Below are 11,650 nucleotides of genomic sequence, written 5' to 3'. Positions count from 1 at the left end.
GAGCTCATATTCAATCTCTTTCCAAAGGTCTTCTCTCCCTGCCGACTGCTTGTGTCCATCGTCTGACACAGTAAGTCTCCGCTGGCTTACTGCATAACATAGACTATCATCAGCGTACGGTGAAACATTCGTCCACATACAATAAGCTCAATAGGTGAAGCATTTACTGTGTTTGAGACAAATGATTGTCTGATCTGCTGGTAAAAACAAGTTGGATTAATTTTCTGGTTCCCCTTGATGTACTCAATGTGATAAAAACATACACACAATGAAACGTTTGACAAATGTGCAGGCATAAGTGCAGACTAGAAATTCCTGTGAGTCAAGTGAGCTCAAGGTTGCATTTGCTGCAATGTAACAACCAGAGGTTTGCTATTCAGCAAATACATTGCATCAATGAACAGCAGAATAAATGTTCTTTCTCACACAACATCTTTTATCTCTTAGGTCATCCAGAGAAAAAGTTTCATTATCAGTCAGTTTTGCTCCTCTGTGCTGTCGGTCTGTGTAAACGAAAAAAGGTACAATCATCACACCAGTCATCATGCCCTCTCCCCAGAGTCTTGCTCCTGAAAGTCCCAGGGGCAAACATCAACCTTTTTGGCCCCGCTGCTCACTGCAGGTTTGTAACTAGTACTCAAAGAGCTCTCTTTCTTCTTCTCTGGGGATTTTTTAGTCTGAGCAAAGCTGCTGTGCAAGGAGGGCTCGGTCTCCTGGGAGTGAACCTCTGCCCTCCTGATCTCAATCATCTCTGGGTCTCTGGTGGAGCTCCTCCGCCTCTCAGAAACCGGCCCGCCGCAGTCCGACGACTGGCTGACACGTCTCCTCTCCGACGGAGGCTTGTTGGAGGAGCTCCGCCTCTCCTTGCTCTTGTCCCGCCCTTTCTCCTTCTCCGCTTTGTAATTGGACGAGCAGGAGCCTTTCCTCTTCTTCTTGTGGGTGGTGGGGCTATTGCAGGTGGTCTTCTCCTGCTTGGGCGAAGGCGGGCTGCTGTAATCCCACGGGCAGATCTCGACCATTAGGGAGGGAGGCTGCAAAAGACTCCCCGTGGACTTGGAGTGGTCCGAGTGGAGGGCCTTGGGTTTCCCGCTGGTGGGTGTGACGCTTTTCTTACGCGCGATCCTGTCCGGGGAGAGGGAGTCCGAATCTCCGCCCACCATGGGCTGCTCCTCAAACTCCCAGGGACAGACGTCCGGCTTTAGAGGGAGAGGTGACCTGGGGGGCCGAGGTTTCCTTGTTTCCCTGCCTTCCTCCCGTTCTCCTCCTTTATCTCTGGAGCGCCGTCTGTTGGAAGGGGAGTGGCCTAGTTTCTGCCTCTGCTGGGACCGGCTGCTTTTGGAGATTCCAGAGCTACTGCTGCCTCTCCGGCCCGTGGTGGTTTCTCCAGGAGCGATGGAAACGTGTTTCTGGGTTTTTGCTTCAGAGGGAGACTGAGGTTCTTCCAACTCCCAGGGACTGACCTCAGACACATCGTAGAGGTTCCTACCGGTCTCAGAGAAAATGGACGGCTGGCTGCCACTTACCTGTTAAAGTCAAGCAATAATAAACACACCTAGTATATCAGTTAGAGTAATAATCAATTGATTATAGATCTTAATACTGTACTAAACTAAACTAGGCCGAAAGCTCAGGTATTTTCATATTATTCAACTAACTCTGAACATTGGGGATGGCTAGAATGTAACCCACATTTATTCATATGAAAAGGTTACGCACTATAGCTTTAACAATTGAATAATAATAACATTTCAGTACCGGAGTAAGATAACATATTAATGCATCAACCAATTTTGATTTAGAATGGAAGCAGGTCAAAAGTACCTGTTGCTTCATGATTCCCATCTTCATGGTTGTCTTTGAATACTCCACTGACTGGCTGATGATCATCTTGGGGTAATGCTCCGGTGTCTCATCCACCTCAGACAGCATCCTGTCCTCCTGTCCCTTCAGTCCCCTCTTACTGGCGTCCTCCACGCTCTGCGTCTTGTTGCTCAGCCCCGGCATCTTCTCCTTGGCGCTTGCAATCACACTGAGGGATTTCTGCATGATGGAAGTCCGCAAGAGGACGGGTTTCTTCTCGTGCGTGAGGTTGTGGGCGCTGGCTGATTTCCAGCACAGTGGAACAGACTCGGTGGACTCGGCCGGTTCCAGTCTTGGTGGGGTCGCAGAAGGTTCCAGTTGCTTCTTAGCATTTCTCCGGCCAATCAGGGAACCCATAAGAGATCCTTCCCCACTGCCTCCAATGGGAGCCATTTTGTCTCCTGCAGTCGAGCCAGTTTGGCTTGCAGTTTCCTCATCCTGGTCACAAACGTGGTCATAGCTGAGAGACTTCTTCAAGCTCATGACTTTGTTCTTCAGTAGTTCATCGCGTGGTTTGCCTGAGGCAAGATTAAAAAACAACAATAAAATTGCATCAATTGGAATAGATTCACTTACTGTATATGACCTTTTTTCCCCATTCTAAATCACTAACATTTTAAGTTTATTAACTTTAAATTTGGCGACTGCCATACAATTGTGTACAGGCATTCATAGTCACTAAGGTTATATTGGCTTATTATGACCAAATACCCACAAAAACAATCCCATCAGGCTCAGCAGTTCTTTGTGTGTTAAGTGCTAAAAGGCCAAACTATGGTTAACATGGTAAACATAATGTACTTAAGGTTAGAATGTTAGCATTGTGGTTGTAATCATAGTGACATGACATTTAGTTCAAAGCCCATGAGTCTTAGTACAGTCACAGAACAACTAGCATGGCAATTGATTTGGGGTGCAACAGCGCACAGATTAATTGGAAATTCTGCATACAAACACTTTCTGTTAGGTTGCACACTGGCTGGTGTTTTCTGTTATTTTTGTCTGTGGTTACAATGTCAATAGGTGTTTTTCAGAAAGGACATTTTCCGACATGTCACAATAAAAAGGTCCAGGTTTAAATAATAAATTTAGTGATTCAAAGCAGGTCACTCAACTGAGATGGCCCTGGTTGCTGTGACAGAAGCGCTCCATGCCCAAGTCCTATATTCTTATCTCAGACGTGCACTGCTGCTTGTCTGACTGACATCTTGGACAGGATTTCAATTGGAACCACCTGAAAGTCTGTGTCATGACCCATAGTGCCCGGCATGCTAAAAATCGACATTTTTTAGACTTCATCTCACCGACCCCTTAGCATTTATGTTTAATTTATAAAACTAGAACTTCCCAGGTAGCACTGAACATGCTTATAGTTGACTCTCTAAAAGGGTTAAACTTCCCATGTTAGAAGCTCTAGCTGGTGCTCCCATATAATTTGAATGCACGTTTGAATGTAAATAACTTTGCCCAAAATAGTTTTTGTTGAATGTAGCAATTTACAATAAATCCACGTGTACTGTCAATGATTTGCAAATATCTGTCTCTTGTGTTACATGTCTGTTGTTTCTATCTTAAAAGATGCTCAGAGGAATTTTCAGTTTGTGTTCATTCTAGGTTGCACACTGGCTGGTGTTTTCTGTTATTTTTGTCTGTGGTTACAATGTCAATAGGTGTTTTTCAGAAAGGACATTTTCCGACATGTCACAATAAAAAGGTCCAGGTTTAAATAATAAATTTAGTGATGGCATAATTCCATTTGGATGATTCAGTTTCAGGGTCCCGGTGTGGTGCATGTTGGCTCACTGTCACACTGTCACTGGTGCACTTGTATAAAACACAGCCATAGATAATGTTGTTAGTCACATCTGTGCTTTGAATATCTGCCTTTAAAATAAATGGACTTAGTATGCTGTAGCTACAACTGCAGGTTGTCAGGGCTGGCTTCTTGTTCTTATTCTTTTCAATTGAATATTCAATCACTAAAAAAACATTAACAAAGCTTCCTTCTCCAAATTGTAGATTGATGGAGGAGATAAAAAGCCCAGTGGCGTTGGTTGGTCATATATTTGCAGATAAGCAAACATGAAGAAATATTTCAAAAAAGTTTAACAACATAACAGCAGTTGTAAAAATGATTACACCGCATCTCTCGGGCTAAATCTCAGTGATGAATTATATTTATTTCCGATTGTTACCGTGGTGACTTGGCTCAAATGGGTTTCTCCTCAGGGTGCTGCGGTTGCTGCCATGTTCGCTGCCGTCCTCGCGACTGCACTGCCTGTGTATGTGCATGGTCTCTGGGATCTCTGTGATCCGTCTCATCAGGGAGCGACCCAGACCTTTCTTGGAGTTGCGCTTTTTCTGGAGGTGAGGATTGTTGGCGAGCATCTTCTTACGCTTGTAGACTTCCAGCTGGGCGTACAACTTCTTCAACTCATCCTGAAAAAGAAAAGGACTCCGTTATATACTGAATTAGTGTTGCACCCCGGAACCTTTGTGCCGACATCTGGGTACCCCGCCGTATGGTTATAGTGATTGCTCTGCCTGGATGTCTCATGTACGTTTGGTTGTTATGCTGTGAGCATGGTTTCAGTAAAGACACAAAACTGAGTACAAGTGTGTGTGCATTATTGCCCTCGGGTTACCACAGACTCTGTGTCTCGGCTGTTCTTCGTTCAGCCGTGGGTACAGAAGGCGAGGTAGCTCGACTCGCTTCCAAACAATTCCAAGCACTCGCGATTTCAAAAAATTATTGTATTTATTTCACAGCTCAAAAAGGAACAAAAACTTTCTTCTAAATAAAGGAAAATATACTGGCAAACGAATAAATCTTTGAAGGCAACGAGTGAACTAAAATAAGCGGTCGAAAGACTTTTTTAACCCACCGCCTCTTTCCCTTGACACTTAGCTTTTCATCAAAACACTACACACACCTGGCCTAAGTACCTGAGTGGTGCGTAAACCCGCCCACAGACCTCTACAGGTAATCAAAAAACAAAGCAGCCTAGGCATAAACAGTATTAATAATATGCTAAACTAATTCAAAATTTAGCTTTCATTTAAAACATTTCTATTTCCATAAACAATAAACAATAAACAAGTCAAAACATCTTTGTGAACAGAAAATCAATAGCCTCATTAAAACGGCTGTGACACTGTTAATGTCGGGCAGCGTTTATATGGATAATGTTTTGAACCAATATTTTGATAATCCAACAACAGACATCCATGAGGGACAAATTATCATGATTTCTGTTGGTAAAGACAGATGGTTGCTCAAAATAGTGTTCTCGAATTATTATGGCAACTATTAACTTGGGGAACCACAGTGTCTTAATTGTGTAAAACACAACATGGCTCCTATTAAAAATATAATAATTACTAGTATTAATCATATGATTTTTTCGATTGACCGAAACCAGTGGCAGTCCACATTTTGACAAAAAAAATATATATATCAAGTATTGAAGTGTTCTATCCAAACAAAATATATAACAGACAAGAATGTATCGTTTTTTCACCAACTTTCTCCTTAGATCTCACTGAACAACCAACCAGAGACTCCCATCAATCTGGTTTCAAAGCAGGTCACTCAACTGAGATGGCCCTGGTTGCTGTGACAGAAGCGCTCCATGCCCAAGTCCTATATTCTTATCTCAGACGTGCACTGCTGCTTGTCTGACTGACATCTTGGACAGGATTTCAATTGGAACCACCTGAAAGTCTGTGTCATGACCCATAGTGCCCGGCATGCTAAAAATCGACATTTTTTAGACTTCATCTCACCGACCCCTTAGCATTTATGTTTAATTTATAAAACTAGAACTTCCCAGGTAGCACTGAACATGCTTATAGTTGACTCTCTAAAAGGGTTAAACTTCCCATGTTAGAAGCTCTAGCTGGTGCTCCCATATAATTTGAATGCACGTTTGAATGTAAATAACTTTGCCCAAAATAGTTTTTGTTGAATGTAGCAATTTACAATAAATCCACGTGTACTGTCAATGATTTGCAAATATCTGTCTCTTGTGTTACATGTCTGTTGTTTCTATCTTAAAAGATGCTCAGAGGAATTTTCAGTTTGTGTTCATTCTTGCACACCCTTTGGACAAAAGCGGTAGTGTTTTTACCACTTCAGCAGTTGTTCCTGGTTGAGCGGACCCATGCCGGTCTCGTTTGCTGTTACATGTAATTTATGTTCATCAGAGGAATAATTTGACTGTTTCAGAAATATTTTAAAGTTCCTCGTAGCACTTAAGGGAACAGCCGGAGTAAAGCGTACAGATTTGGATTTAACCAGACTTGTTTGTAAGTGATACATTACCCGTATATCCTCAGGGTCCAAGCTGTGCTCACTCCAGGCTGAGGTGATGCTGCTGTTGAGGTAAGAGCCAGATCTTCCCATGTCCAGCTCCTCTTCATAGGCCTCTGTGGCAATATCATCCCTGGCCTGAGTCGCTTTGGTCAGGAACTAAGACAGATGGAGAGTGACGTTAAAAAATGGCATCACTTAGCCTGCTGGAAGGCTGAGAAAAGGACATCAAATTGGAAATACAGTCTCTTATTACTATGGCCTTTTGGATTCATAGCACTGCAGAATAAATAGGTTGGCTTAAGGGGTCATTTGAGGCAGGCCGGAGGGGGACAACATTTTCCTGCAGTAAAATATTATATCGATTATATTTAATGAAAAAGTAACTTCCACGCCCAAGATCGACTTAGGTAAACTTAAATGACCTTCGTCTGCTTAAGACGTGGACTGCAGCCTATGAAGAAATGTACCCTGCAGGGGATTTATATTTTTTTACATTACTTATTTAAGATAGTATTGATTGTTGTTTCTTTTTGTCTGAGCAAACAAGGTCAAACCCAGCAATATTATCAGGTAAAAAATATTGGTAAACATATAAATTACTCAGTTAAGTTTAAATGTTTTTTTGCTTTTTCTATTTTTTTCAATGCAACTACGCAAAAAGGTTATGACAAATTCATATGTATGCATCTCCATTTTGTCAGGCACTAATCACCTCCTCCCAAGATTCCTAAGAGCAGGGCGAGATTGAGAGATTACAATAACACATTAAATATGAAGACATTGCTATCTGTTTGATCTATGCATTTATTTCACTTGATTAAATAACAAATCTGGGAACGAAGACAGACCAAATATTTATCCCAGACTGAGGAACAGCCGCTGTGTGAGTTTAACATCCTCCCATTGCGCTTAATTATCCCAGTGTACTCAACCGACTTCCACTTCTGATGTGTCTAATTAAGAAATAATAAGAGAATGAAGAGCTCTGATGTTGAGCTGCATTTCTCACACAGCAGGAGAAGTGAGAGATTGCACAGAAAGATACCAGCGGGAGTGCTTAGGTAAATTACAATAATCACTAATGCAGTTTCAATGAGTAAGGTAATGGAAGCAAAATATGCGTGTGCATCCGTGTGTATATGTGTGTGTTCCAGATCGCCAATATCAAATGGAGTTAATGTGATTAATGGACTGTTGTGTATACAAGCTACAGTACAGCAATAGCCATTAAGGAAATCACTCTGTACTCAATGTAACCTCCATTACAACTGCAGGGAAAAGAAGAGAAAGTATTACTTATTCCCCGATCACATTAAATGCAGCACTTTTATATGGGCCCTAATGATGATATGTGAAATGATCAACTATGCAAAAAGTAATTAAATGGAGCGAATTGAAATCTATGTTGTGGTCAATAGAGTTATGTGGGTGTTTGCTATTATCGACATTGAGTGCAACCTGTTTTACTCAGTTTTGCTCACTTGCCAACTCCCATATTAACTGCATTGTGCCCATTCAAACCCACGCTAGCTGACAGTTTGCTATGTGGAGAACAGTTAGGATGCAAATGAATGTTTTCATCAATCGGCATATATTTGATTTATCTATTTTTGTCTTTAAGATGCTTTCTTTATGGTGCAGAGAGACAGAGATGGAATGTTGTTGAGAGGGGAATGACATGCAGAGAACTGATCATGAGTCGGATTAGAACCGGGTCTGCTGCGAGGACTGAGCCCCGTGGGGGGGGGGGGGGGGGGGGGGGGGGACGCTCTAACCACTATACCATATATGATTGTTTTTTGCCTAAATTAAAGGTGCTGTGAGCGAAATGGTTCTTTAAGCTAACTTCCTTTCAGTGACTGCAGTTAGCAGTCCCCTCGCTCGTCCCTACGTCACCACATTAATGCACTGCAGTCTTCAAGCAGTGAGTCATCTAGCATCATCTCAGATCCATAAGTGCGATCAAAAATGTTAAAAAAAAACATGAAAACAGACATTGGGAAGGATTTTTTTCCTGCTCCGCCATTGTAGGCGCACAAACATTCACCCCTCTGTCGCTCTCTGCGCTGCACCGGCAGAGAAACGTACCCGTTTGTAGCGTTCTCTCTTCTGATTGGATATCAGGTTGTTCTTTTTTTTTTTTTTTTTTTTAAGATATTTTTTGGGCATTTTTATACTTTATTGATAGTGCAGAGAGACAGAGGTGAAATGGGGCAGAGAGGGGAGTGACATGCAGAGAACGATCGCGGGTGGGAATCGAACCCGGGTCTGCTGCTGGGCCCGGCCCGGGAGGGGGACGCCTTACCAACTGAGCTAAAGGCGCCCCCATATCAGGTTGTTCTTTAAGCTAACTTCCTTTCAGTGACTGCAGTTAGCAGTCCCCTCGCTCGTCCCTACGTCACCACATTAATGCACTGCAGTCTTCAAGCAGTGAGTCATCTAGCATCATCTCAGATCCATAAGTGCGATCAAAAATGATTAAAAAAAAACATGAAAACAGACATTGGGAAGGATTTTTTTCCTGCTCCGCCATTGTAGGCGCACAAACATTCACCCATCTGTCGCTCTCTGCGCTGCACCGGCAGAGAAACGTACCCGTTTGTAGCGTTCTCTCTTCTGATTGGATATCAGGTTGTGGGATCCCAGAAAAGTTTATTTGCCGATTACATGCAGAGCGGGTGACTGAGAGACCTGTGTTATGAAGCGCGTACACTATATAAGTGATCACTGTATGAATATAGAGCAATTTAACATGTATATATTAACATAGATATATCGCTCACTTCAGCTTTAAATCCCTCATGTAATGATCATAATTTATCTACAAAATAAATCTTATACATTGAAGCACTTTGGAATTCGGTGATGTTCTTGACTAAATCTATTCAGTTGCTTCCGACCACTGACTGACAGCCCAGTAAACATGACATGGTTCATGAGCTACAGGCATGATTGTGTTACCTTAGGAACAAGCAGCAGGCCCAGAGTCACTGTCACAGTCAGATGAGTGTGAGCGAAGAACAACATGAGCATCCAGTCAGGGTGCAGCCCCGGCACCAGAGAGAACCTGCAAAACAACAACAGGAGAGATTGTGTTCACTCACCAGCACTTTATACAAGCTTTTATTTGAAAACAGGTTGAAACCAAACGTCTGTGAAATAAACTTAGACGCACACACACACACACACACACACACACACACACACACGTTAAAAGCAGCTTTTAGTGATTCCCCCTAGACGAGGAAAACGGAATGAAATGTACCACAACCCAGAGGCAATCCCCACATCAAAAACTGTAAACAGAGAGAGGAATTAAAAAAGTAGCAGTATATTGGAACCAGCTACCCCCTATGAGATGCAATCTGAGTATAAGAAATATGTGTTGACCAAAATTTTATGGTAGTGATTTCATAACACAGGTAGCTAATCAAATATACCTCAGAATACAAGACATACGTTTTTGAGCCACCAAAATATTTGATAGAAAATATGTTACTTGGTTTTGTGGCTACAATTATGAGAAATGATTAGCATGCTATCATTCTTACCTAAAATGTTGGTAACATCTCTTAACATCAGCACTGTCAGTTACCCAAAATACCTTTTCATACTTATTCAAAGAGTATCCCAGAGAATTACCTACTTCCGGTTGCAGACTTTATGTATATCTTTTTGTTTACTATGCAGCAATTTCTCACATTGTTTAAAATAAGTGATGTACAAAATAAAGATAAAGAGCAGTAACATTGTTTTCTCCCACCACCTACAAAAACAACAAGAAAAGTCATTTTGCACAGAGGAATTATGTCCCATTTCTGACCCCAACGACTCACTCAGACATGTGCACAATCGATGTCAATGCTCTCAGCAGCAACTTCAGTGTCTTGTGGATTCTTATCAACATCATTCCCATTGTTGTAGTTGTTTAAAACCTGACTTTGTATTGTATTACCGAGCACCAGCACTTTTAATCGCACCAATTATTGCTGGGATCATTTGAAAAGTACACACAAGCCTAAATGGGATCTTAACAGGTGGCTGTATTTGGGCACCAAATTTCAAAAACAAATCCGAACCTGACACCGTGACGGATTATTCAATGCAATTATTAGACAGTATCAAGCTGAGTGTTGTGCGTTTTGATTTCTCTGTGCCAGCACCAAACGCTTCAGTTTGCTTTTGAGAATAAGAGAGAGAGAGAGAGAGAGAGAGAGAGAGAGAAAGAGAGAGAGAGAAAGAGAGAGAGAGAAAGAGAGAGAGAGAAAGAGAAAGAGAGAGAAAGAGAAAGAGAGAGAAAGAGTCACAAGGCAGTTTCCCGGTCATTCATCAGAACTCTACCAAGGTGGCTCAAAGGTTGTTGGTCACTTCTGATAATAACATTCATAATTCACGTTAGATATCAAACAGCTAGTGGGTGTGTGATTTGTATTTGTCCAAACTTCTGCACCACACACACACCCACCCACCCAGCCACCCACACGCCCGCCCACAAGCACTCACACACACACACACACACACACACACACACACACACACACACACACACACACACACACACACACACACACACACACACACACACACACACACACACACACACACATACACACACACACACACACACGCACACATACACACACAGATCCACACACCCCATCCAGCCTTATCTCTGGGCCACAGCAGCAGCAGACTGCCTCCGTCAGCTCACTGAAGAGAAAACTCTCAAAAACAATATTTCATTCCCCTGCAAGCGAAAAACAGTATGGTTCATAATATAACAGGTTCAAACCAGTGACAAAGGTGTACCCGTTGGACTTTTCTCAACAGATTAAAAAAGGGAGTGATCTTTTCCTTTTTGTCCAACAGAGCACAATAGACCGCTGCCTGAATGAAAGAATGTTCAATCACCAACAGTTTTATCGGATGCAGTGTGATAAATGGAATTTCTTTTTTGCCCAAGGGTCCTGCAGACGAGCCATAAAAAACACCTGACTGGTTTTATACCCACTGCAATGGGATTGGCAAAGTGTTCTTTGCTTTACGAGTCTCCTAACAAAATTGAGAATTACGATTCCACCATACTTTAAATAGCTCTGGTGCTTTAACTCAGATGGTCCAAAAAACATATTCCCACATAAGCACATAGAAGCCTGTAAATAAGCTGCCAAGAGGCACACAAGAACACATAATCGTAAGTCATCCAAATTCAATGTGATTTTGCAATTCCAAACACTGATTTAATTATGATGTTTAGGTGGCCCAGTGATGGAAAATCAGCGTGGACTGAGTGCCCCTTAGTTTGACAGCTCAATAGTCCAACATATTTCCCATTGGACCGAAAGGCTATTGTTCCAACGGCCCGTTATCCCCAAAAGAAAAAACAGACTCAGTGGAGTCTTAAAATAAAACCACACACTGTTTCTCTCAACACGGGAATACAAATCCAACTACAGGTTTGGTGTTCTGTATAAC

General features: G+C 42.2%; 1 protein-coding gene across 1 annotated transcript in view; it reads right to left on the bottom strand.

Annotated features, from left to right (window-relative positions):
• Positions 1 to 542: 542 nt before the first annotated feature.
• gpr158b (G protein-coupled receptor 158b) overlaps positions 543 to 11,650 on the bottom strand; it is a gene marked incomplete at both ends in the record, with an annotated part of 75,108 nt that continues 64,000 nt past the window's right edge. The window contains 5 exons of the mRNA XM_080033655.1: positions 543 to 1,523; positions 1,822 to 2,378; positions 4,056 to 4,299; positions 6,185 to 6,331; positions 9,137 to 9,242. Of these exons, the coding sequence (XP_079889781.1) occupies positions 543 to 1,523; positions 1,822 to 2,378; positions 4,056 to 4,299; positions 6,185 to 6,331; positions 9,137 to 9,242 (2,035 nt within the window). The remainder of the gene's footprint in view (positions 1,524 to 1,821; positions 2,379 to 4,055; positions 4,300 to 6,184; positions 6,332 to 9,136; positions 9,243 to 11,650) is intronic.

The sequence above is a fragment of the Ammodytes marinus genome (assembly GCF_949987685.1).
Source record: "Ammodytes marinus genome assembly, chromosome: 9".
In the NCBI taxonomy this organism is placed as follows: Eukaryota; Metazoa; Chordata; class Actinopteri; order Uranoscopiformes; family Ammodytidae; genus Ammodytes; species Ammodytes marinus.
The sequence above is the reverse complement of the archived record's forward strand: the minus strand, read 5'-3'. Positions and strand labels throughout refer to the sequence as shown.